General features: G+C 46.6%; 1 protein-coding gene across 1 annotated transcript in view; it reads left to right on the plus strand.

Annotated features, from left to right (window-relative positions):
• LOC142583695 (sperm-specific sodium:proton exchanger-like) overlaps positions 1 to 21,333 on the plus strand; it is a 98,921-nt gene extending 77,588 nt beyond the window's left edge. Inside the window, exons 18-21 of the mRNA XM_075694182.1 lie at positions 13,712 to 13,849; positions 15,793 to 15,990; positions 16,949 to 17,086; positions 21,272 to 21,333. Coding sequence (XP_075550297.1) covers positions 13,712 to 13,849; positions 15,793 to 15,990; positions 16,949 to 17,086; positions 21,272 to 21,325 — 528 coding nt within the window. The 3' untranslated portion in view covers positions 21,326 to 21,333. The remainder of the gene's footprint in view (positions 1 to 13,711; positions 13,850 to 15,792; positions 15,991 to 16,948; positions 17,087 to 21,271) is intronic.
• The last annotated feature ends 6,487 nt before the right edge of the window (positions 21,334 to 27,820 follow it).

Raw genomic sequence — 27,820 nt, forward strand, 5'->3', positions numbered from 1 at the left:
CTATAGCATCCATATGCTTGGGCGTCGCCCGCGTTCAGAAAGTGAAACGTCACTGTGTCTTTCTTTCCTTGATTTTGCAACCTGCTTCGCGTCCTCATGCAATCTGCGATTCACGAAACCTTATGAGCCCTTCAGCAGACGCACGAAGTGGGAATGTCGCTGCCAATTAGAATGGCGCTTGATATCACGACACAGTATATCATGTAATTCCTGCACCCTCGTATAAACTTCGCAGCAACCCCCACTACCCATAGTACCTCGGATGTGACTTTGTTGCAATAACTTTGTTAACTGCACTGCGCTCCCGAGCCCCATCCGGAGTTTTCCGGGGGGGGGGTTTCCGGGGGGGGGCTTTCCCATCCAGTTTGTTTATATATATATATATATATATATATATATATATATATATATAAATATATATATATATATATATATATATCATCAGCCTGGTTACGCCCACTGCAGGGCAAAGGCCTCTCCATGCTTCTACAACAACCCCGGTCATGTACTAATTGTGGCCATGTCGTCCCTGCAAACTTCTTAATGTCATCCGCCCACCTAACTTTCTGCCGCCCCTTGCTACGCTTCCCTTCCCTTGGAATCCAGTCCGTAACCCTTAATGACCATCGGTTATCTTCTCTCCTCGTTACATGTCCTGCCCATGCCCATTTCTTTTTCTTGATTTCAACTAAGATGTCATTAACTCGCGTTTGTTCCCTCACCCAATCTGCTCTTTTCTTATCCCTTAACGTTACACCTATCATTCTTCTTTCCATAGCCCGTTGCGTCGTCCTCAATTTGAGTAGAACCCTTTTCGTAAGCCTCCAGGTTTCTAAATATATATATATATATATATATATAATTCGGCAGAGTCTTTTTTAAATGGCGTGTGCAATGCACGTGAATGCTGTGTGTCTCAGCAACGCCTCCTCTAGAAAGATGCCTGCGGCGTCGCTCGCTTACCCATTGCAGTTGTCGCGCCTCGAGTTGCGGTCGGTTGTCTAGAGATGGCGCCACCTACTTCCCTATCTCCGCCAAGGGGGCTGGGGTGGTGTGGTGTTGCGGCGGAAGCGGCGGCCGTGCCGGCCGCGCTGCACTGCGGTGATGTGCGCAGGCGCGCATGTGTTGCAAGCAACCACCGCAAAGATCGCTAGATACCACCTCAAGTGGAAAGGAGGAAAATGGGAAAGGTAAGGGCAGCAGGTTTTCGGCGCACGCGACAGGCATCTTTTTAAAGGAGGCGTTGGTCTTAGTATTGCTTCTCTTTCTAGTAAGCAATACTAAAGAGCCATGAAAAAAACATTCTTGATACTTTACAACATACATTAGGGATGGAAACATCGTCAGTTGCATGCAAAGGTCATAAATATATGCAGGGTGTCCCAATTAACAATCATGCACCAAGATTTCAAAGAAGAGCGATCCGTTACTCGAAGAAAACCTAATGCATATTTTTACAGTACAATGAAATGCTGCCAGTAATTTTTTCGTTACTGAGATTTAATTAGGTAGTTGTGATTAAATATCTAATTCGAGACGTGCTATCCTAATTATCAGTGTCAATGAGGCATTTGAAGGCACAGCTAAGGGACATCTAACTGCGATATCTTCAGCGACGTACTAATTGCGTACTACGTTTTTTCGGACTGATAAATAAACCCTGCGAAATATGGAGAATACCACGTGACTGCACTCCCACCCGGATCACAAAGCAGCGCCCTCTAGTAGGCTTCCTCTGAGTTATCCAGAACGAAATAAATGAAATAAAGAAAAACATCCTGATCGAGCTCGTGCCTTATCTTCAGAAGAGTATAGGCTTGGGCTGGTTAATAATACATAGTTACACTGGAAGTATGGCGCTAAAAAAAATCGGCAAAGACTAGACAGGACAAGCGCTAACTTTCAACACGCAGTCCTGTCTAGTCTTTGTCGATCGTCCTTTCCGCGCTATGGTTCCAGTGTAATCATGCCTTATCTGCCGCGCCCCGGCCGAAGTAACATTTCGCGTTTGGCGTTAGTTGGAAACAAACTGTGATAGCTGTTGTCCTAGCGTCGATAAAGTGCATGGATATTTCCCTTTTTTTTTGCCACAAAACCTATCCCCACAAAAGCGATTTCACAACGTCAGTGCAAAAGTTTAAAGGTGTGTCTTGTTTTGTCCCAGTCGCCATGTCTTTCTCTAATGGTAAACATGATACTTGCCTTAGTATCTGCAAATGGCAACCAGAGAAAGGCCGCATATATATATATATATATATATATATATATATATATATATATATATATATATATATATATATATATATATATATATATATATATATGTATATATATATATATATATATATATATATATATGTGTATATATATATATATATATATATGTATATATCAGTCATGGAAGTGTGACGGTAGACCAAACGCGGTAGACTATAAAAAAACCATAAAACGGTAGACCATACTAGAGTGCAGGACGTTGGGGCCCAGGTACCTATTTCCAAGTAATCAGTTTCGTCGTCGTCGTCAGCCTGGTTACGCCCACTGCAGGGCAAAGACCTCTCCCATACTTCTCCAACTACCCCGGTCATGTACTAATTGTGGGCATGTTGTCCCTGCAAACTTCTTAATCTCATCTGCCCACCTAACTTTCTGCCGCCCCCTGCTACGCTTCCCTTCCCTTGGAATCCAGTCCGTAACCCTTAATGACCATCGGTTAACTTCCCTCCTCACTACATGTCCTGCTCATGCTCATTTCCTTTTCTTGATTTCAACTAAGATGTCATTAACTCGCGTTTGTTCCCTCACCCAATCTGCTCTTTTCTTATCCCTTAACGTTACATCTATCATTCTTCTTTCCATAGCTCGTTGCGTCGTCTTCAATTTAAGTAGAACCCTTTTCGTAATGCAGTAAAACACGTTGTGGGGCTAGTTGATGCATAACTTACACTAGAATAAGCGCCAAAATTGACGACACACAAGAACGAATACAGACAGGACAGTTGCAAGTAGCGCCTTGTCCTGTCTGTATTGCTTCTTGTGTGTCGTCAATTTTGGCGCTTATTCTATTGTAACCTTTTCGTAAGCCTCCAGGTTTCTGCCCCGTACGTGAGTACTGGTAAGACACAGCTGTTATACACTTTTCTCTTGAGGTACAATGGCAACCTGCAGTTCATGATCCGAGAATGCCTGCCAAACGCACCCCAGCTCATTCTTATTCTTATGATTATTTCAGTCTCATGATCCGGATCCGCGGTCACTACCTGTCCTAAGTAGTAATCAGTTTGGAGGATTCTAAATGACGTCCTTTCATCCCTACCACCTTAATCAGCACCACCGCTTGGAAGATAGGCACTTGTAGAATCGTCTGAATTTCTCGAATTGGGTCCTCACAAAAGCCGATGAGTTACCCGACTTTTTCAGCAACACCATGTACAAAGGTAAAGGCCATTTTCATGGAAACGCTCGCGTAAATTTGCATAATATACACTATTGGAGGGCTTACAATGCAATGGTAAAACGCAATCGGTACCAGCACCAGTGGTCGTTCGATGTAAGGTGTGGAATTTACGCCGGGCCTATAATTGGTCAAATCTTCGTGCGCCTCCAGGTTTCTGCCCCGTACGTGAATATTGCATAATATACACTATTGCATAATATACACTATTGGAGCGATTACAATGCACACTGGGTAAAGCGCAATCGGTACCAGTACCAGCGGTCCTTCGATGTCCTTGAAGGCACTTTCTTGAAGGCACTGGCTGCACAGCGCTACGTGAACGAAATCCTTGGAGTGATGGATGAATTTCTCAGTGAAGTCCACTTCTGTGGTATCAGCGAGAAGGGGTACCCACACACAGCAGCAGCCGAGCACGAAACTGTCTGGATGCGACTTTTCATGCGCAATAGAATGGAAGGCACGGGCCTGTAAATTGGCCGGCTAGGTCACCTGACCTCTCTAGACTCGATTTCTTTCTTTGCGGTTATGTGAACATGCTTACATGATCGAGACGGACGTAACATTAGTTTTAGGCAAGGATAACTAATGTCCACCGTAGAATGCCGGCGTCTGTCATCAAGAAAGCCACTGAAGATGTGATAAAACGGACGCAGTACTGCGCCGCTGCAAAAGCAGACTTATGCGAAGACGTCCTCTAGCCTCGTGTTCAACGGAGCTTACGAATTCATAGATAATAAGGGCACACTGAAATCTGGTGTTTCTTGCGCTTGTTTTTTTTTTTCGTTTGTTATTTTTGTGCATACATCCTGATTACCTATTCCGCGCATTTAGAAGTTGTACATTCGGTTTCTTGAAGGCATCGGTTTTGCCTTTTCTCTCCACGTAAGTCACTTCCCGGTTTGTTTATTTCGCTTTTATTTTTCTTCCATGAAGCCGTTTTCGCAGCACGCATACACTTTCGTGAAAAATAATAACGGTTGCTCTAATATGGCTTTGGCCCGAAGCAAGTTTCTGGCGCGAAATATACCTGCAGTGTGCGCATGCTATTGCGATGCGGTGCGAGCAAAGCCGTATTTTGAAACGCTTGATGCCTATTGCATTGCTTTTCGCATTTATTGTGTGGTCAGAGCGGCGCTTCGGCCCAGTTATCAAGGAGCTTTTGTTATCAGTGTGATCAGCCGGGCTTGAGAGATGGATAATAAGTGTGACGTTGAAATGAGAGGAAGAAATCGCGGCGAAGCCGCGAAACGTACTGTTGGTGCTCCATCCGTACCATTATCAAGGTGATGAGCTGTCTCTTCCGGTTTGAGACAGGCAATGCAGTTGCTTTCAATCAGTATGATGCGGGTGGGAACGCGCTCACGTGGTATTTTTCATACTTCGTGAGGTTTTTATGCCAGTAGGAAAAAATTGTACGCAATTAGCACGTCGCTGAAAATACCGCAGTTAGATGTCATTCTGGTGTCACTAGAAAGGCGTCATTGGCACTTTGAAAATTAGGGCAGTACTCCTCGAGTTAGATAATTAATTGCCATTACTGAATTAAATCTCAGTAACGGAAGAAATACTGGCGGCTACTCCACTGTACTGGAAACAATATACACTAGGTTTGCTTCGAGTAACGCAGCTGCTCTTATGTTAAGTCTTGGTGCATGATAGTTTAGGAAAACTGTACAGTTCACTCAGTAACCAAATTGAAGCCGAGCCGGATTCACTCAAAATCAGAATCAATAGCAGTCATGCTCAGCAGCGCTTATACTCAGACTCACAGAAAAAAAAAATTACAGGGTCTCTTAGATCTCTCTTAAGAGGTGAACGAGGAAAGCCTACTCTTCCTCCTCTTTGTCGTTGCCTCTTCTCTTTCTCTTCTTTCGGACACTGCACTTCACCACACCACATATAAGTTCACTTCGCCGTTTCTCCGTTCACACATCACTGCACTTCACCGCCTTCACTGCACTACAATACTGCTCACTACTAAACATATTTAGTCATTTGTAATCTATCGTGGCCATTACAGGCCGTCATTAGACATGTTGGTCATATCGTAGTCATTAGTAGTCATTACAAGTCATTTCAGTCATTATTAGTCATTACTAAGCATTTTTAGTCATTCCTAATGAATTGTAGTCGTTACAAGTTGTCGTGAGACATATCGGTCATTTCATAGTCATTACTAGTCATTACAAGTCATTTCACTCATTATTAGTCATTACTACTCATTAATAGACATTTCTAGTCATTTCTAATCAGTTGTCGCCATTACAAGCCGTCATTTCGATTTCATTAGTGGTCATTACAAGTCATTAGTAGTCATTATTAGTCATTCTAGTCATCATTAACCTCTACCAATCTCTATTATAACGTTATGATTCACTAACAGTCACTACCAATCATTTTTTATTCATTAATTTGTCATCATATGGCGTGATAACGCTTCGGCGGACACTGCGGCGGTCAGGTCTGCCGACACAAACCATGAGCCTAGAAAGGCGAAAGCCTTTCTAGGCTTTAGTGAAGTTTTCGCTCCACGAAAACTTCACGAAAACTTCACTCACTCTTCGTCACTTCTTGGGTTTACACGGACACTGCACTTCCCCCCCCCCCCTTCACCACACCACATATAACTTCACTTCGCCGTTTCTCCGTTCACACATCACTGCAATTCACCGCACCTCACAACAGCCACGCGCAAATCACGTAACTTTTCGCCGAGTCTTAACAATACGTCATTCTCAACGACAACACCATTCAGAATGCATCGTATTCCGCGAGTGTTTGAGGAAGACTCCTCAGAAGCTCTAACCACTATGCATACAGAGCAAGCTGTTACCAAGTATGATTGTATACTTCTTCAGTGTTACTAAAAACTAAAACGAACACATTCAGCAAAGTCAGTGATGTCCTTCGTGGCACGTTCACTCACGTGGTCCGCGAACTCCTGCCTACCGGTTCTTGTCTGACATGGATATTGAAGACAAGTCTTGAAGTGGTGCACTGGCCCTGGCTCTCGACGCCGGCGCCTCATCGAGACATGACCTCGGGCAGGATGATTTGGATGACACCAGGAGTTGGCGCGGGACCCAGACCTGCATGCCGAGGGCTTGTCAAAGTTGTCGGACCCAGCGATGACATGTCCATTGCTCTTCAATTCTTGAACCCGTCTTTTCTCACATACGCTCAATTTAGACACCATGCTTGTCATCTTCACCTTCTGAGGGATCATTTCTGTTGTTGGGATGTCTTCTTGGTATAGACTTTCACCAACCGACTCTGTGATGACCATTCCTGTGTCCTTTTGAAACGGTTGCTCAATTAGGCGTAGTCCCTACAGGTACCTTTGATATTTGATCTTGCGAGATATGTCAGAGAACCACACCCTTTTGGTGTGGTTCTCTGACATATCTCGCAAGATCGCACAAACCGTTTAATGTCACTTTGCATGCATGGCTAAAAGAATTTTTCTGATACTCGGCTGGTCGTCTTCCTTACTCCTTGATGGGCAGCCATAATAGTGTCGTGCGCCAGCTGGATGACTGCTCTTCATAAACTCGCTGGCACTACTAACTGTCGTGCGGGTTCTGAGTATTCGATACAGTAATTCTTCAACCTTCTCAAACTTATGTGTGACCCGGCTCTTCTTACTCTGAACCCATTTCCCTAAAATTTCAAAATAATGTCGCAGAATACTGTCCGCTTCTTGCCTTTTTTTTCATTTCCATCGCGGTTATATCTATGGCTGAGCCTGAAGTATTCTTTATATGGACATCTTTCCTACCCTGGTTCCTTGTGCTTTTCTCCACTGACAATATTGTATCTTCTCTGGTATACGGATCCGAACTTCTTTCGTTGTCTCTGCCACCGGCTTCGGTAGGTTCATGCTCCGTCCTACTTGTAATCTGGAGATTGGGAAAACTCCAGAGGGGATCTGGATCATCCACTCATCCGACTCCTGGCACATTCCTAAGAATGACATCGTAAATCGGTTCTTTGACGCACTGGGCTTCAATCCAACCGCAGTAATAAGGCGTCAAAAGCAATACACTAGCCACAGGCATTCGCCGTACCGTACCATCCGCCAATCGAACTGGCGTTTCTGTACCGGTGATATTTCTTTCCGGCACCATGGATTGCCTTACGAGAACAATGTTGGACCCAGTGTCTCTGAGTACAGACACTTTTCGTCCCGGCAGCATTCCCACCACTACTGGCATCGAGGTTTCCGGTTCTTCCGACCTCGGAACCGTCGTGACAGCGCTTGCCTTGTCGCTGGACTCCTGTTCCATTTGCGTACTGTCAACATCAATGGGAGTTTCGCTCGCAACAATGCAGGCAGTCTTATTTTCTGACTTAGCTCGGCAGGTTCGTATTGTATGTCCAAGCCGTCGGCACCCCTCGCACTTCAACTTCGAACTGCGAGTGCGACCCAAGGGACAATTCACAGCCCAATGTTCTATCCTGCCACACATAAAACATTTGATTGTGCTCCGAGTCTGTTCTCTCTTATCTGGTGTCTTTTTATCTTCCTTCCCCTTTCCCAAATTCTTTTGGCCTTGGGCCGCCTGTTCAGATAGTTCCACCACCGTCCTCAAGTTGCGCTCTTTCAGGAATATTGCCACGCCCTGATGACATGATGCTAGGAACTGTTGTCATGTTGTCCCTCAAGTCTTCAAATGTCTTCTCTATGTTAGCCATCTCCGACCAACGATCAAAGTAGTTGGAGATTCGAGCGGCGAATTGCTGATCCGTCTCGTTTTCGTGTAGCTTGGAGTTTCGGAATTTATCTCCGAAACCTTCGGCCTTTAGTCTGAAGCGTTGTAGGAGAGCCTTTTTCACCTTGTCGTAATCTAGCGCGTCAGTTGGTGACATCCGGCTGTACACGGCCAACGCTTCACCAACAAGACACATACTCAATCCCGTCACCCAATCACTCTTCTGCCAGCCTTGTCCAGTTGCTATTCCCTCGAAACGCTGTATATAGGCATGTAGGTCATCTCGCCTTTCGTCAAAGGGGGCGATTAGTTTCTGGGGACACACTGTCGCTATTCTCTGAGGTACCACGTCTGAGAAATTGCGCAGCTGCAATTTCTTTTCCGTAAGCTCTTCTTCATTTTATATAGGAACATCAAGTTCCTATATGCACGCTCGTCCGCAGCTTTCGTTCTCTCTTCCGCTTCCTTCGCAGCCTCTAGCGCCTCTGCGCGTTCTTCTCTTAATCGCTTCTGTTCCTCGTGATACAGCGCTATTATGGCTTCGGCCGACATACCCGCGGCACTCCCAACAGTCACCAAACGTTCAAGGTCCATTCCGCTGCTCAAGACACCCCGAGGCACGTGACGAAGTACTGACCACACGGACACAGTACTGCGTAGCTGCAAAAGGAGACTTATTCAAACACGTCCTCTAGCCTGATGTTCAACGGAGCTTACGAATTGATAGATAATAAGGACACGCTTAAATCTGGTGCTTCTTGTTCTTGTTTTTTTTTCGTTTGTTATTTTTGTGCAGATATCCTGATTGCCAAGAGAGAGAGAGAGGCTGCATTCTCGCCGGAAAGGCGAAGCAGTATGAGTGATGACCAAGTATGCGACAATTACACGAAGGAAGGAAGGAAGGAATCTGACTTCACCGAGTGAAGCCAGATTCTTGGTGGTGGGAGAGGACTCGGGCTGTGAAATTGAAGTCTCCTGCTATGAGGTCTTGAAGTGACGGTGCTATATGAACAGCACCGTCACTTCAGCGTTGAATTCTTCTAAGTTAAATTATATATATATATATATATATATATATATATATATATATATATATATATAGAGAGAGAGAGAGAGAGAGAAAGAGAGAGAGAAAGATATGAGGTTCGGAAAGCTGGTTGTGCTCCAGAACTCCCCCCTCCACCCCTATCCCGGAAGAATGAAAACTCTGCACCCATAGCCGAATTGGTTGATCTTCATGGTAAAAGTTTGCGAAAAAATAACGGCAATACAAGACAGGTAATTACATAGGATCAGCGCCTGTCATGTGTTGCCGTTATTTCTTTCTTTGGTTTTGCACTGCTTTTGTCATCAACAACTATTCTTGTGCGAGGTCGTCTTGTTATCCAAAGTAGCCAAAGTAGCAGAAGTTAGCTATCGCTTTCAAAACAATTTCACGTGCAGTTTTCGCCAGATTACTTCTTCCTTCTTTGTGAGAGATCTATGGGGGGAAGGGAGGGTTCTCCTGCCCATTCTATAGGGTTGCTGGTGAGGTCGGCAGACCGGACCGCCGCAGTGTCCGCCGAAGCGTCATCACGCCACATAAAGACAGATTAATGAATAAAAAATGATTGGTAGTGAGTGTTAGTGAATCATAAGGTCATAATACAGATTTATAGAGGTTAATAATGACTAGTAATGACTAATAATGACTACTAATGACTGGTAATGACTACGAAAAGACCAATATGTCTAACGACAACTTGTAACGACTACAATTCATTAGGAATGACTAAAATTGCTTAGTGAGTATATGAATGCACCTGCATTCATACACTCACCGATTTTTAAGCTGCAACAGCGCAGGACGACAGTTGACAGGCCACCGTTTGCGTGCGTTTGCGGAGCGCTCACAGAGCGTTGGCAAACATACATTTCAAGGCTTGCCGCATTGCTGCGGCCGGCTAAAATTCTAAAACTGCAATCAAAGCCTATGACACCGCAGGGTGTCCAAACAGGCCGGCAAAATTCTGCAGGTATGCAAGGAGAGCGTACCCAACGACCTAATTAGCATAATATGGGCGCCCGCCCATAATGGACTCATAGGGAAGGAGATCGCTAATGAGGTCGCCCGAGGGCTCACACACCGGGCTCCAGCGCAGGCAGACTACTCCCTGTCCAAAAAGCAAGACCTAACCACATACATGGAAACTATAGAACACTATAGAATAGGCAGGAGAACCCTCCCCATAGATCTCTCACAAAGAAGGAAGAAGTAATCTGGCGAAAACTGCAGACAGGTACATTCCCAAGCTCGTATATCGTACACAAATGGCATCCTGAGGTGCACTCTTCCAAATGCAAAAAACTGTGAAGGCTTTCAAAACAATTTCACGTGCAGTTTTCGCCAGATTACTTCTTCCTTCGTTGTGAGAGATCTATGGGGGAAGGAGGGTTCTCCTGCCCATTCTATAGTGTTGCTGGTTAGGTCGGCAGACCTGACCGCCGCAGTGTCCGTCGAGAAGAGGCAGGAAATAGGAGCTCAGACGTGGTACGACGGTCTACATGGGAACAGAGAGTCATGGGAATCATTCCTCCGTAGCCAGGAGGAACAAGCCCAAAAACAAGTAATCGGTCAAGCCCAGGCGCTACCGGAAGCCTGATTCCGGCCGACGTCTAGGGGGGGAGGTAGACGGGGAAAGCTGCGTCTCACCCCGATCACCCATACTCCCTGACGGGTGCAAATAAAGTGCTTTCTCTCTCTCTCCAGAAGGGGATAGCACGAGGCGGGTGAATCAATTAACATGAATTGGAAGAAATGCCATCTTGGACGTTGGATTCTGATAGCAATTATATAGGCATTCCAGGTGAACATCCACCATCATCGTCGGCGTCGCCAACGACGACGACGATGACGATGATGCTGCTGCTGATGATGATGATGGCCGCGTGCGTCCTGTCTTGGAGATAGCCACTGCAATGCAAGAGCTGAGTGATGATTTCATGTGCGCCGTGTTCTCGCGCGCATAGTTGGCGTTGAAGCGAGAGGCGGCACGAAGGGGGAATTCGCTTGAAGATTTAAGGCAACTAGCAAAGAATTGTAGAGGTGCCTAGGGGACCCCAAAAAGGTAAAGAAAGCCAGACAGGGCGCCTGCCCCAGCTGCTGCTAGCGTTAGCCTCCAGCTGCCTGTGCGTTAGCCGTTAGCTGCCTGTGCGTTAGTACGTTAGCCCCCAGCTGCCTGTGCGCGTGTGACATCGTGCTTGTTAATTTAGTTAGTAAGCGATGGCTCACAGCAGTTTGTGCACGTTTGCTATGGCAATCAATGCCATAGCAAACTTTCGGGTGAAACTACTTCTTTTACTTCCTTCCAGGAGAACAGCTGTTAGCCGTAGCCCGTCACCCAGCTTTTGTGCAACCTGCGAATAGGCACGGGTGAGGGGGTTTAGGAAGATTGAAAAAAGAAAAATGAACTTCTTCCATGTGCTTATATTCGCCATTTGTAAGTATACGTTGACGCTCAACTTTGGCATTTTTTTTCATTACACAGCTTAACCTGCTACATATTCGTGTCAGTACCTTGAACAAGGGAAGTTTTATTCGATGCGAACAATGTAGCCAGGTATTATTGCCTGTTTTTGCGTATGAATAGATACACGATTTCTAGCCAGCGTCGGGACTTTGTGAAGTTATCATCGTCGTCGTCGTCATCATCATAATCGTCATCGTCATCACCATCGTCGTCGTCATCATCATCGTCATTGTCATCGTCGTCGTCATCATCATCATCACCATCATCATCATCATCATCATTGTCATCGTCGCCATCGTCATCGCCATCATGATCGTCAGCATCATCATCGTCGTCGTCATCGTCATCGCCATCATGATCGTCAGCATCATCATCGTCGTCGTCTACGTCAGTCGTCGTCGTCATCAGTCGTCATCATCATCACTGACGTCGTCATCATCATCGTCACATCATCGTCGTCTTCGTCATCGTCGTCATCATCACGATCATCATCGTCATCAGCATCATCATCATCGTGATCATCATCATCATAATCGTCATCGTCATCATCATCATGATAGTCATCATCATCATCGTCGTCGTCGTTATTATCATAATCATGATCACCATCATCATTCTCGTCATCATCATCGTCATCGTCGTCATCACCATAATCATCATTGTCGTCATCGTCATCGTCGTCGTCACCATCATCATCATCGTCGTTGTCATCGCCATCATCATCATCATCGTCATCGTCCTCATTATCGTCATCATCATCATCGTTGTCGTCATCGTCATCATAACCATAGTCATCATCATCATCATTGTCGTCATCGTCGTCGTCGTCATCATCATCGTGATCATCATCGTCATCATCGTCGTCGCCGTCGCCACCACCATCATCATAATCGTCATCATAATCGTCGTCGTCATAATCATCATCGTCATCATCGTCATGTCGTCGTCATCATCATCGTCGTCGTCATCGTCATCATTATCGTCATCGTCGTCGTCGTCATCATCGTCGTCGTCATCGTCATCACCATCATCGTTGCCATCGTCGCCACATTCATCATCATCGTCGTCGTCATCGTTGTCGTCGCCGCCATGATCATGATCGTCATCATCATGATCGTCGCCACCACCGCCATTATTATTATTATTATTATTATTATTATTATTATTATTGTTATCATCATCGCCGTCGTCGTCATTGTCACCATCCTCATCGTCATCATCAACGTCGCCGTCGTCGTCGTCATCATCGTCGTCGTCGCTATGATCATGATCGTCACCATCGTCGGCGTTGTCACCATGATCATGATCGTCATCATCATCATCGTCGTCGGCATCGTCATCATCAGCAGCAGCATCATCGTGATCATCATCGTAGTCATCATCCTTATAATAATAATAATAATAATAATAATAATAATAATAATAATAATCCTCGTCATCATCATCATTATCGTCATAATCGTCGTCGTCATCATCATCATCATCGTCACCAACTCCACCATGACGTTAGCGCCACCAGACTGCTACGTCAGCGATAGGCACCGACAGTCCCCAGCGCCCTTTTCTGCTGCCGGAGGCCACTGATGACGACGACGATGAATGTGGCGATGATGATGACGATGATGATGATGATTTCATGATTCCGTGCTCAAGATGTTTCTTCGCCGTAAAAAAAAGGACAGCAATGCTCGAAAACGAAGCAGACATCACGATACTTGTCCCAGAGCGTGGCTAACAGGGACAATCAGAAGAACCAGCGTAGAAGCAAGCATCGACGCCACTGGCAACACGAAATTCATTCAGGTTGGCTGCTTTCACGTAGGCGAGATGTACGTACAAATACGACATACACAACAAGGAAATATATATTTAAGTATTTATGGAGCTACACGAAACATCTTTAAAAGAAGCATTAAAATGGCGTGAGAGATAAAAATGCACGTGCACGATGTGCATCAACGCTGTTGATGCACATCGTGGAGCGTATCTCTGCCTTTTGTTAAAACGTTTTTGTTTTTGTTTACCGCGCCCAGGCTTACGTCATTCCTCGGAGCCGTGTGACAGAAGCCATACAGATATTTACCAGGCCTCCCAGCTTCTTGTACCAGATCTGGTACTACATCGCCAACATCTTCGGGGTGCTCATCTTGCAAACACAGACCAAATACCAGGTAGGTATTGATGGTGTCCGATAGAAAATCGAAGCACGGCCGATGGAAAAGCAAGGGTGTTCCGAATAGCATTTGCCACACTTTCCGCGCTGACAGAATCTTAATCAGCGTAGGACGGCGAAAGCGATATCTTAGAACATGGTTCAGATTTTCGATGAAATGATTAGATGTGACATTTGGCGTTTTCTTTTTCTTTTTTGCTGCTTTCATTAATTAGACGTATTATTTAGGCACTAACTTCAATATGTAAGAGCATTTGTTCTGTGTAGTTCAATATGACTGCGAGCAACGTCTTTGTCGCTTTCTGACCAGATGTGTATGCAACGATGTAACATGGAATTATTACATCGCCGTTAATCTGGGGAAATTATATTGTCCCTTCCTTCTTAATTAGTATTTTTTAGCATGCTAAGGACATGGAAATGTTATACTCGGCTGACGATCTGTCATGATCATTTCACATTTTTCGCATTTCTGTAATTGATAATTTTTTACCTGGAAACACTAACTGTAATTCGCTTACTTTTTTCCAGAAACCAATTACGTGTAACCAGCTACTTTATTGATAAGAAAAACCGTAACGGCCGACTTAGCTTTGAGCACTTCGCTTTCGTGGGAACTAGAGTAGAAAGCCCGCGGTCGTACGACGCGGCAGCCTCGCGGACCCGCATGTTCATACAGGGAAATGCGAGAACGATATTCCCAGCTTTTCATTGTCCCTGCTAGGACAGCCTTCTCCTAGCCCCATTAACAATGACTCTGTGCTTTATAGACTGCCCATGTATCCTCCATATAAATATATGGTAGTCGCACGCTCTTTCTTATTTTTTTTTTCAGCACGACCGATTAGCTTACCAGTCTTCTTACACTGGATTCAAGGATAATGGTTTTCAGATCACTGGACCATTGAGTCCAGTGATCTGAAAACCATTATCCTTGAAACGCGAACACATTCTCAGCGTCAATTAATGTGCTCTGAGAACCTATAGTGTACAACTGCTTATTCCCAATATCGACGCTGTTTTAGACAGTGTGAAACCGTCTCAAGATCGTCAGCCGAGTATAACATTGCCATGTCCTTAGCATGCTAAATATACTAATTAAGAAGGAAGGCACAATATAATTTCCCCAGTGTAACGGCGATGGAAAGATTAGCTTACCAGTCCTAGCACACGGTCGTGCTAGGACTGAGACCGACCAAGCTGTCGAGCGATTTTTATTAAAAAAAGGAAACGCACTAGCTCATGCGCGAAGAACAGGCAAGATGATGGCTATGTACAAATGAAAACGTTAATAGTGCTTACACTATTAACGCCGTCATGGAAGCAGCCAGCCTGGCCGCACATTAGATATTATCTAAACGGTGAGTGAAGTGCTCCGCTAGACGTGAACAATTTCGGAATTCCGGCGGCGCCGGTCGGTGACAGAGGGCGGACGAGATAGTTCACTGCAGGTGTTTGCTGCACAACGGTGTATCGGCGTTGATAGAACTTCTCACAGAGGCCTTGAGTGTGGACTCGGGTTCAAAGCAGGACTTCGTCTCCAGCGTGAAAACGGAGGTCACGGCGTTTGTTGCACAGCGGCGTTTACGCTCAGCTTGGGTAGCTTCTGTGCTTTGCCGGGCGATTTGACGGCAATGTGCAAATCGGGCAGAAAAATCTTCTGGAAGGCACGCGTTAGGCGAAGAAGATGCTAACAGAATTTTCTGTCCAATATGGTGGAAAGAGATCGTCCATACACAAAGAAGAAAGCGCCTGTAGTCCGTTGAATAGCAGTAATATATGCGAACGTCACTAAAGGAAGAATTTTATCCCAGTCAGTGTGGTGAGGACGCATGTACATGGAAATCATGTCAGACAGCGTGCGGTGGAAGTGGAAGGTTTCGCATTCAATTAAATAGTTCCTCTGACTGAGACATCGTCTTGCGCCCCCCGTCGTCACAGACTTGGCCCGTGGAGAAAATAAAGCTTCGTCTGAGCTCATTCCTGCTGCCGGACCTGTCCAGCGCCCACGACTTCCTCGTGAGCCCAGACATCGAAGACATCCTGCTCATTCAGGGCACGTTGATCGACGTCAACCTGGGCGACCTCTACGTTGCGCCTGCTTACATTCCTCGGACGGTGAAGAGGTTTATTTTCCCAGTGAGTGCTACGTTTACACCCTCGTGAAGAAATAATTAATCGGCGATGTTTCAAAGCAGCTAAAAGCACAAGTTAGCGTTTCTGGGCTTTCGACTCTAAAGCTTTAGGAATCAAGATGAAGTTGTCACGTTAAAAGTCCCAAAGCAACGCACTTGTCATGAAGGGTATTTCGAGCATCTGTGGCCCTTTGAAGTGCGCCTAAATCTGTGTAAAGATAGTTTTTGCATTCCGCTCTGATTGGAATAGGCGGCCAGAAATCGTACCCACGGCCTCAGGCTCAGCAGCAGGTCGAGGAGCCACCATGGCGGCAGTGCGAAACTTAATTTACGCTGGTGTAGTAGCCCGTATACTTCTGAATACACAACTTAAGTTTACCTAAATATTTCCTAATTTTGTTCTCAGGGTAACAATATCTTAAAGTGCGCTTCATTCGTTCTACCGCAATAGTTCCTGCGTGCTAGAATTGTAAATACCGCAGCCGTGGCCTCGTCGTTGAACGTGCGTCTCGGCTGCGGGAGGTCGTGGGTTCGAGACCACGCAGTCGCCGGTTACCCACTGGTTATCCAAATGGGCACCGACGTCGTCCGGCCCGACACTCGGCTTTCATCACAGCCGAGTCGCCCTGGGAGAGGAACCCGCGCCATGCGTCGGACCCTGTGGGCACAAGCAAACCCTGATAGATGGGGAGAAAAAACTCCGAGCTCCGACGCCGGCAAACAAAAAATTAACGCAAACTGCGTTGTTGTTCCTCTGCAACAAAAGAAACGCGAGTTTTAATGAGAGATTCGAGTCTTCCCGAACCTAAAAAAATGAAAAGCACATTTGAAGTTTTGGACAGGATGCGGCGCGATTATGACACCACCCGAGCAGTGTTTATCACTGACAGCTCATGGTGCCGTAATATCGATTGCAGTGACTGTAGCGCTTTAGAAGCCTAACGCATTCTTTCTCTACCCAGGGTGATTTCGCGACCCGGCCCCGGCCGGTGATAGTTGTTATCTCGAACAAGCAGTACAAGCTGCCTCTGGAGTTCGACTGGCTTCGCCGGATGCCCACCGAAGAAGAACGGCTCGCCGAGATGGAGGCCAGTCGGCGAGTGAGTGTGGAACGCGCTGACCATCCCGCCGTGCTTTGGTGTCTTTGTAGAAGAACGAGCCTGGTGTCAAAATCGCACTCCGCTACGGTCCATGTACCCGACTGTCATCAAAAAGCAGCTCACCTAATTTTAGTTTTAGAGTTTGTTTATCCTCGCAAGGAGACAAAAAATTAACTCAAACTGCGTTGTTAAGGTATACCTCTGCAACAAAAGAAACGCCAGTTTTAATGAGATCCGAGTCTTTCCGAGCTTAAAAAAATGAAAAGCAGGTTTGAATGTACCGCGCTATCGTTTTGGAAAGGATGTGGCGAGTTTATGACAATGTGCGATCGGAAGAACCAATATGTCGTTGCGAGATTTTGACATCTGCCTGCCCCGGAGTTAGCAGTAATGGTTTATCAATTACCAAGTGCTAAACTGAATTCTTAACAGAATTGACAAGTCGTCACAGTCCAAGAGGGCATCGCAGACGGAGTCATCTGTGTGGTAGGGTTAGACGCGCCGGAAGAGCCGGGGTTGGAAGGGTCCATTGTTGTAGGGGTAGCCGGGAGCAAGCGGCGACCGGAACGTAGCTCCAGGGAGGACGGGAACGCGAGAGGACGTCGGGGTCTTGACGTACCTTCGCCACGTTATAAGGCCACTTTACATACATACATACATACATACATACATACATACATACATACATACATACATACATACATACATACATACATACATACATACATACATACATACATACATACATACATACATACATACATAGATACGTATATGTTGTGAGCATTTGATTTCCCCGTGATCTTCTTAGGCGAAACACGTACGCGTGTGCGCGTACGCGAGTTTCGCCTTCAACCACTAAATAAACTGTCCCGTGGAGTAATAAATTAAATAGTTGCTCTGACTGAGACTGTAAGCAGTCTGGGAACTATTTTCCGAACAAAGAAAACTTACAATGGTCAATAGACGCGCAAATGCCTCCAACTACTTTTCTTTTTCGTTTTGTCATCATTGCGCTATGTTTAACGTCGCTGGCACGTCGAAAGCTCTATGTATACTTTTATACGTTCTTGAACGACTTCATCAACCGAACACGTGACAATGTTATAATGTAGCTTTTTCTCCGGCTTTCGTCTCGGTTCTGGTCTTATTCGTTGTGGGTTTGCCAGCTTTGCTGAATACGTCATCATTGCTTTCTCTTTGGCTATGCTTTGCATCACAGCTGTCATTGTATATTGAACTGTACCACACGCTCCACTTACTCAATGCCGCTGTTGAGCCCTGTAAGGTATTTCTAAACAAAATAACGTTAGGGATGTTATGCGAACGTACTGGCGCTACAACTATGGCACAAAATTCATAAAGGGAATCGTTGCCCCTCGTCTTCTCTAAAAACAAGCTCTTTTTTTGGTCTCTGTTTACCCTAAGGTAACCTGAATGTAACGATGTTATTGCTGGGTTTTTGTATATTTTCACCGCGCTTTGGGCAGTGTACGACTTTTTGGAGACTTCACTCAAGCTATGCATATTTAGAACGAGCCCTGAAATATTTCAACAGACAGCTATGCATATCAAATAGGCAGGCATTTTAATGACACACACTTAGATAATGTCTGTCTCTTCGTCAGAAATGCTACTCAAGAGAACTAAGCATAGTCTCAGATAGCGGTTCGAACCTTTGTTTCGGCAAGAGAAAGTACACTCTTTGGTTCGGGTAAAAGAATAGTGGCAACGCGTTATGCAGTTTGAAGCTTGTTCGTCGGAGCAATCAGACTCAGCACTTATCGCTCGCTTCTTGGAGCACTATGGCGAACGCTTGCAAGCAATGAGACTCTATACGCTCGACTGGCAGATTCAGTCAGATGCGTCACTTGGCGCATGCTTCCGAAGGGGAGAGTCTGATGTAGAAGCCCAATGGGAACGCTCTGGCTGTGCACTAAAGTGAGTAAACAGTATCGCAGGCGCATCCAGATCGTCGTTCAAATAATAAAAATAATCGCCAAAGCTTTTTTTTTTTAGAATTAATATCAGTCAGTGAGTAGCCTTAGAGATTTTAACATGGTGTCAAGACACGTTAAAAGCGATTTTGTGTGCGATGGCCGCAAGTGACTCGATGGAAATGGCTGTCGCGTCCACTCGTCGACCCCAAGCTAGCGACGACTGTAGGCGACGCCTCCCCTGTGTTGCCGATATGAAGGCAGCAAATAGGCACCGAAACTGGCGTGACGCATGTATTAAAGGGACAATAAAGGCAAATATTAAGTAAAGCCATAGTGATAGAGAGGTGCAGCAGAAATTATAGTTGGGCGAGTTGGTAGATAGATAGAAACTTTATTGAAATGGAAAAGATTTGAAGGAGGGGTGGTCGGAGCCTCTCAGTCCAGGGCCCCACTGGCCTCTGCCGCCTGCATGACCGGGCTAATTAAGGACTTTTGTCCAGCCAGGTCGGAGCGGGCGAGCTGGGCCTCCCACTGCTCCATTGTGTTAATGGTATTTGGCCTATGAGGGTGCTTAGTGCACTCCCAGGTTATATGTATTAGGGTAGGTATGCCACCGCACCAAGGACAGTTGGCCCTATAACGAGTGGGATACATGGCATTTAGCAATTTTAAATGAGGGAATACCCCGGTCTGTATCTTACGCCAATTGGCCGCCTCTTCCCCGCTAAGTTGTGGGTGAGATCACGCGAGTTGGTAAGTATTCATGACGAAATTTGTAGCGCGCGCAATAGACAAAGACGCAGAGAAGGCGGACACACGAGCGCTTACTTACATCTGTTTAATTTTGGAAAGAGACAGAACATGTAAGCACCAGCTATCTGCATTGAGCATGTGCAAAACGAGTCATGAATTTATAAAAAAAAAACAGATTACAAAGGTTCAAGCAGTATTCAAGATGCAAGTTTTTTGTCAGTGATAGCAAGCGATGGTTGGCTGATGCATTTTTCAGCACACCTTCTTACATGGAACGCTTCTGTAATTTCACATGCTAGATTATTTCATTTTTTCTGAAAACAAAATATCAGTGTCAAGGAATACCGGTTCACAATGACATTGGTTACCGTGATTAGACAAGTGCGAATGATTTTCTTGTCTTAGAAGATGTTGGTGTCCTTTTCGACGAGTGTTTATGCGCCGACCGGTTTCTCCTGTATACATGTTGCCACGTGTTAACGGAATTCTGTACATAACACCTATTCAGCATTTTGTGAACTTTTGGTCGTCTTCGAAACCGCAGGTGCATTTTCTTTTCCTATAGACAAACTTTTTTGAAACAGCTTGGCATAGTTCTTGCACCTTGTCAGGAGCACTCAAAACCACTTCAACGCCATACCGGCTGGCAACATTCTTTAGCCCATGGGAAAAATAATGAACATGAGGTACAACCGCAAGGCGTTTTCTCTCCGTGCTATGCCTGTTCCTTGAGTCTGTTGTTTGTACACCCTTTACTATCTTAAATGCCTTCTCCACAGCTCTACAAATAATGTGTTCCGGGAATCTCACTGAAGCTAGCTGACCACACATGCTGGATGTACAGCCCTAGATAGATAAAGCCCGTACTACAGTACAAATCAGGACATTCAAAGATTGTAAAAAATGGAATATCAGTGTCGTGCTATCGGGGGGGGGGGGGGAGGGGGGGGGCTTTGGTAAGATCTTGTTTCCAACGAATGATAGGAAACTTTGCTAAGCAGGTAACAAGGCTAGCTTCAGTGCGATTTCATTGATTGCTACAACCGCTAGCATGCCGCTCATGTACATCCTATTTCGGCTTAGCACTATTAAGTAGTCGCTCTTAACACTTCCGGGGAACAAGTCACGAATTCTACTAACCCAGAGATCGAGTGACAAGAATGAGTGATCTCTTCGAGCGGCGGCCCATTTCTTGGCTCGTCGCCGTCACGCAAAAATAACGCTCAGATAGGGTACGGGCCTGAATGGCCAAAATGAGTTGTGACGTGCCTGTGTCACGAATTTGTCAGAAAAAAATGTAGGTTTACCTCAGCTATCGTTGCTATATGTCTTTGACTCACAATAGCACGAAGCATCCTAGTTGTTCAGTTTGGTTTGATTCTCTCTGAATGCACAATAGTTTGGTTTTCCGGCGGTGAAGGTTTGTTTTGAGTGTGTTTTTTCTGCAAAACTGCTGTGTATTAACAAACTCCACCTAACTTTTCTTACGCAGGGCGACATCGCAAGGGAGCCGAGGTATCTGAACAGGCGCAGAAACACGGACTAAGATTCGCAGTCATTGAAAAATGTGACGTCCTCTAGACGTCACTTGAAGCTTCATGTTGTGGCCCTTATCATGTTTTTGTGCATGATTGTATACGCACACGATTTGTATATAAGTTCCATTATCTGCTAATGTATCGTCATGATTGCGGAGTTTATTTATTTAGTTAGTTAGTTACTTGCTTGCTTGCTCACTTACTTTCAAGAGATACTTATTCCAACGAAGAAGGAACTGCTGCTTCTAATCCTAACAGCTGCATAGAGACCGAGACTGAGTGTTCTTCTTCGGCTACGCGTTGGCGATCCCACTGGCCTTGTTGCTAAGGTTCCTTACAACTTGAGGGAGGGGGGGGGGGGGAATCCGCCTAGTGGACATGGTCATTTCGTCTGCTACTGAAGCGCTGATTGGGTGGAGTGCCTGCCTCCTCTTGACACCATAGCCCATCACAGCCAATCATAACTTCCGCAGCAGAGGAAATGCACATATTCACTAGGTGGTTTCTTACAGAATACCCCCTGCCCCTTGTTTAGCGGCGGTTGATGAACGGCAGAGAAGCAGGAGTCGGCGGTCGGTCGTCCAACATACGGTGACTGCAGCTTTTTTGTGTAATGAGTGCAGCGAGTCATTCGTGCAGCGGCGGCAGACGATTGCATGTGATGCCGACAGTGACGGGTGCCATGTCCCGCGTAGACACGTACAAAGTACATAGGGTAATTGAGTCGCGTGCACGAAGGATTAGCAACGATAGGGCTGATCCAAGAAACAGGGAAAACGACGAACGATAGAAAAACAACGCGGGGGCTTGCTGTCGAGGCCGCGCGACTGCTTCGGCATCCGCTGGAGACGAAGCCACATGATGATGTTGACAGGCAAGTGGCAGAGCTTCGGCGACCTGTTCTGTGAGTGATTGCATGCTGCAGCGTCGGACTGTAGGCTACTTCTGGTGCGGCTGATGCTGCGACTGCTGATGCGAAAATGGTAGTGAGGATATCTGTCTTGCAAGCTCTTCCCGAACGACAAAAGCTTTGATTTCAGCAAGGATAAACTATTTATTAGGAGTGACAGTCAGTCCAGAAAGTGGCTCGTTATGTAGGACAGAGTGCCTGGTCAATGCACGTTGCGCTGCTCATCGCAGCTTTGACACAGGCTTCGGACACAGTTCCGGGGCTCTTGGATAGGAGCATGTGGGAAACGCCGTCGTCGACGCCCTTCACCATTTGTTGGACTTTATAGGACTTGTGTCAACGCTTCGACTCGTTTGCCGATGTCTATAACGTCTTCTACGCACGTGATTTGTATATGAGTTCCACTATCCGCTAATGCATCGTCATGATTGCTGCGTTTATTTATTTATTTATTTATATGTCAGTGTCTCACTTGGATGATGTACTCGTCCACACAAACGTTACGTGCGTAATTTGCGAACAGATGCACTACCAAACACAGCAGTGAACGTGGTATAGAAGGCTGACCATACCGAGAAGACCGACTCTTCTCGGGAGTCGCAGGCAGAACACTACACTGATTTAGTGGCCCCGCCCCTCTGGCTGTTGTGAGCATTCACCTTCTCGTATCTTGAAAGCCAGTCTTCGGCGTCACTGTCGACTGTACCGCTGAATGTGGGGGGATCTCTGTGGCGAAGAGCACCAGAGATAATGATGGGCTTCGGGGGTGCGACGTCTGCTGAACAGCATCGACCACGGTAGCTCGCAGTGTCTAGCAGCGATGTTCCACTATGGTAGCTGTGGCGGTTACCTAGCAGCTCCACCAATTATAAAGGACCTTATTTTACAGGGGAAGAGATCGCTGCAGCGCAGCCTAAGAGCTGCACAAAAACCAAGTCTGAGCGTACTTCTTCAGCTGCTGCTGCTGCTGTTGTTGTCGCCTATCGAACATGTGGCTCCTACGAATAATGGCGATGAAATGGGTAGATGCTACAAATTGCGCGTTGGCGGCAAGCTATGTTGCTCTTGTGCTTCGGCTCCGTGACAGCCACAAGCGTCATGCGGCCCCCACTTAGCTGCCTCCAGGACGTTCGTTAATGAAACCGAGGCAGCCTCACCCTTCCCCTTTTGTAATAATACCTCTCCCTTTCCACCGCAGCGTCTTCGGCGCATTTTAATGTGGAATAAACGTGGTTTCATTAATTCATTCTTCTGCTTCATTGCAATTTATTCATTCATTTATTCATTTACTTATTTCAAGTGTTGGAAACGCTTCGCGTTATACGTTGGAACGTTTGGAGTTTGAAACACCTTTGGGAGGATTATGAAACTTGAGAGCCAACCACACTCAACTGCACCTGCGTTTTTTTCTTGTAGTTTTATTTGTTTTGAAATAAGTTTTCGTAAGCTTATGGACCATAGCCTTCGCATCTTCAACTAATGTGGTTAATGATAGTAGCACCTCGCCGCCCTGGGATTGCCTAGGATGCATACACGCTCCATGCCTATAACAAGAAGTGCTCCAGACGCCACGGCTTTTGTGTCTCGAATGGTGCTTTCTTAGAATTTGATTTTTGTCAAGCTAGAATTTGAGATATACATTGACTTACAACTTAGCTGTAAACTTAAGCAGTGTGAACAGGGTAGAAGTCTTCCATAAGGGGTTGAAGCATTGAAAAAATAAAATATAGACTGCATCATCTAAAAGGCGCATAAACAAGCCCTCGGCCTACCTATCACTACGTCTAACGAGCAGTTCTAAGCGTTAGGAATGCACAACACTCTTCACGAACTCGTCGAGGCTCAAAGAATAACACAATACGAAAGATTCGCGCAAAGCAACGCGGGAAGGCGCATCCTGCGCAAGCTCAGCATCACGTACGCTGCGCAAAGCGGGGATAAATCCCAACATAAACCAGAGAACGCATCATCATACCCCTGTTACCCAGAAACATGCACCCTCAACATTATCGAGAGCGGAAGCACTACAGAAGAACGTAAGCACTACACAACAAAGTCTCAAAAACGACGCGGACATTGTCTATGTAGACGCGGCGGAATACGCAGACGGTCGATACATGTCAGTGGTCGCCTCAAATCAAGCGGGCCGCCAGCGTGCCCGTTGCACCATTGAAACAGGAAATTCGGAAATCGCGAAGGAAGCCGCCATAGCGCTGGCGCTCGCCTCCACAACGGCCAGCGTAGCATTTAGTGACTCTGAAACCGCGCTTCATAAAGTCGACAAGGGAAGAGCCTCGAAAAAGGTTCTAAGGATCCTGGCTTACTTTCTCGGGGAGCGTCACGTTCATGTCATATGGACGCCCGCCCACTCCTCTCTCCCAGGCAAGGAAACCGCACACACCCTAGCTCGAGAGTTAGCGAGCCGAGCAAGGACAGGAACAACGCGGGCTTCGAGTGCGGAGAGAGGCCGCATGGTCAAACATAATGCAATCACCAAACACTACAAATTAGGAAGGCAGTATTACCCCCCATCACACTCCTCATTAACTGAACAGCAGGTGACAGCATGGCGCCTACTGCAAACACCCTCCCAAACCCGATCGCTTATAATCGTTGTTACCCAGAACGCTATTCAGGTGAATGCAAAGACTGTAATCTGCGGGTGGACCTCGGACATAATCTGCGCTTGCCTCAGCATTGTGCAGGGGCCAAACAACACGTATGCTAATGCGTAGCAATGAGAGACTGCGCTGCTCAACTCAGACAGCGGACTTGTCCAAGACAGTGGACAAGCCGAAGATGCCAAGGACTTCTAGCCGCCATCTAAGGGAGGGGAGCTAAATTCCTCTGACACTTGCCAATTTGTTCTACCAAGCTGTCAGGCCCACCTGGGCGCGCACACGCGTATTTATTCCATGAAATAATTAAGCTACCGTACAGTTCTGTCCGCTTACTCCCATCCCCTTTTCTGTTAGCTGGCACCTAGTAGTTTTAGAGCGCAGCTCTTTGGCGTCCGTTCCTGGGTTTCGCGTCGTCGTCGTCGTCGGCGTCGTCGTCGGCCTCGTAACCAGCTCCGCCCCCCTTTCATCCCCCCAGCGCTAGCAGCGACCGACTGATACCGCTGGATGCCGCTGACGCCGCTAGAGAGTCAAGATAACGTGACTGCATAGAACACCGTCGCCGCCATGCAGAAAGAGGAGGAAAGGGTCCCCCCCCCCCTGTTCTTGTGTGGCGGATAGCTGGGGTTGACTCACTATCGCCGTCAGCGGCATCAGTCAGTCGCTGCTATCTCTTCCCTCCTCCCTTTATCGTGTTGTCCGCTTGCTGCGCGCGCTTCTGCCCCCATCGTTTGCCGCTGGGTGTACACGCCGCCCCCCTCCGCTTCCGCTTACTGCTGGTTGCTCTCGACGGCGGCGATGAGCCTCCGCTTCGGCGGCGCGAACTGCAGGGTCTTCTCGGCGGCGGCGATGAGCTTCTGCTTCAGCCTCGCTTACTGCTGGTTGCTCTCGACGGCGGCGATGAGCCTCCGCTTCGGCGGCGCGAACGGCAGGGTCTTCTCGGCGGCGGCGTTTAGCCTCTGCTTCCCCCACGGCTGTGACAACCTCGCGAGCCACTTGTATAGATCTCGTCTTTGAGAATCAAGCATTGGTGTACCAAGTCGAACATATATCAGTCTATTTCTCCGACCACAAAGCTTCCTTCATGACTGTCAAGAACTGTTAGTGGAGTCTTTGTTAAAGGAATACGTGTGAAAAATAAAAAAAAAAGTTATCTGATAGCGCATACATGTGTTGCTCGATTTCTTTGCCTCAATCTATCCAAAAGGTGAAACAGCTTATTTGCTGCGCTCAAATTTCGCATTAGGAAGTAACGTAATCGTCGGTAATTTTTTTTTCTTTCACCGTGGGTGCTTCCCGATACGTGTGCATATATGACGTAATAATTCTGCGGAAACCCGGAAGGTGGAGGGAAGTAATAAATAAGGGAATATGAGACATCGTCCCGGACCAGGATAAATTTTTCATTTGCAAGGCTCTTCTGTCGAGGAATCCGTACGAATTTACTTTGTACCAATTGCTACCATTGGGTGCATGTCTCGTTTTCTCTTAATTCGCTCCACCTTGCAGGTTTCTGCAGAACTGCTACGTCAAGCTCTTGCTTTTACTTCGAGTAGTTGACAAATTCGACTTCGTCTTGCCATCTGCTAGCCGCCTGGTTGGCTCAGATCGTAGAGCGGCTGACCCGGCAAGGCGGTGGTCCTTGGTTCGAGTCCCTGACCAGGACGTATTTCTCTTCAAATGCGAAGCCTTTCTTGCGAGGAACCCGTATGGTATTCCTTTGTAGCAATTGCTACGATTTGGTGGATTTCTCTTAATTAATGAATTAATTAATTTTCTCTTAATTCAGTGTGCATATCTGTGATGTAGCCCAAGTGTAAAAACCTGCTGCTGGTGCCACGTGGAGGCCATGAGATCTCGTTCCGAGCATGGTTTACGCGCAGGAAGTAGTGGCTGTTCCCTCGAGGGTAGCAAATTTGGGCCGAAATTTCGCTGGAGGAGTTAAGTGACAACGTAGCAGTGTTTGCCGAGCATATCTAACAGGCACTCCTGAGCGGATTCCTGTAATTTCACCGCCGAAGCTAGATGGCGCAGTGCGAATGTTTACTGACGGTGTGTTGCACAGGCGCTCTCAGCTCTAAAAGAAACTGGCGCCAGTCACGTCGGAATGGTCGGAACCGAGAGTGTGTAGCAAGAAGAAAGGGAAGGGGGGAGGGGGGGCAAACAATTAGTTCTATTTTGAATTTGTGCAAAGTGGTGGTGAGGTTATAGACCCAACTCGGCGGGCTGTGGCCTAGCTGATGTCGACGCTGATTGAATCTATATATCCTGGAGTGCTCATTAGCCTGTCACCGCCAAATCTTATTTGTTCAGCCTCCCTTTCTTTTTTTAATCGCCAAGCCGAGCTGTATGCGCAGTAATCATAGCAGATGGCTGAACTGTGAGGCTCCATACTTTTGCAGGAGTCCGTGTCTCACCGGGAGTTACACGCTTGAAGAATATGCTAAAATCCAGAATCAACAAACAAGCTTTATATACAAGACACTGCACGCCTCGAGGAGACAAAAACAGTTTCAGCAGCAGCTGCGTGCATCTCTGAAAATGAGCCAAAGAAACACACAGTTGTACTGAAGCACCCTGCGCCACATGAACTCTTCCTTCACATCGCCGTCCCGTCTAAAGCCGGTTTCACATGCAAGCGAAAGTCGCGGCGGCGGTCGCGGCGGCGGTCGCGGCAGCTGGGCGGCACCACTTGTGAAAAAAAAATTAAATTAAATTATGAGGTTTAACGTGCCAAAACCACTTTCTGATTATGAGGCACGCCATAGTGGAGGACTCCGGAAATTTCGACCACCTGGGGTTCTTTAACGTGCACCTAAATCTAAGTGCACGGATGTTTTTCCGCATTTCGCCCCCATGGAAATGCGGCCGCCGCGGCCGGGATTCGATCCCGCGACCTCGTGGTCAGCAGCCGATGCTTGTGGAAAGCGCCCGTGAGGCGCGGGCTTCGGCGGTCTTCAAGAGATGTGCCTAGC

Source organism: Dermacentor variabilis, chromosome 5, assembly GCF_050947875.1.
Source record: "Dermacentor variabilis isolate Ectoservices chromosome 5, ASM5094787v1, whole genome shotgun sequence".
NCBI classification, from domain to species: Eukaryota; Metazoa; Arthropoda; class Arachnida; order Ixodida; family Ixodidae; genus Dermacentor; species Dermacentor variabilis.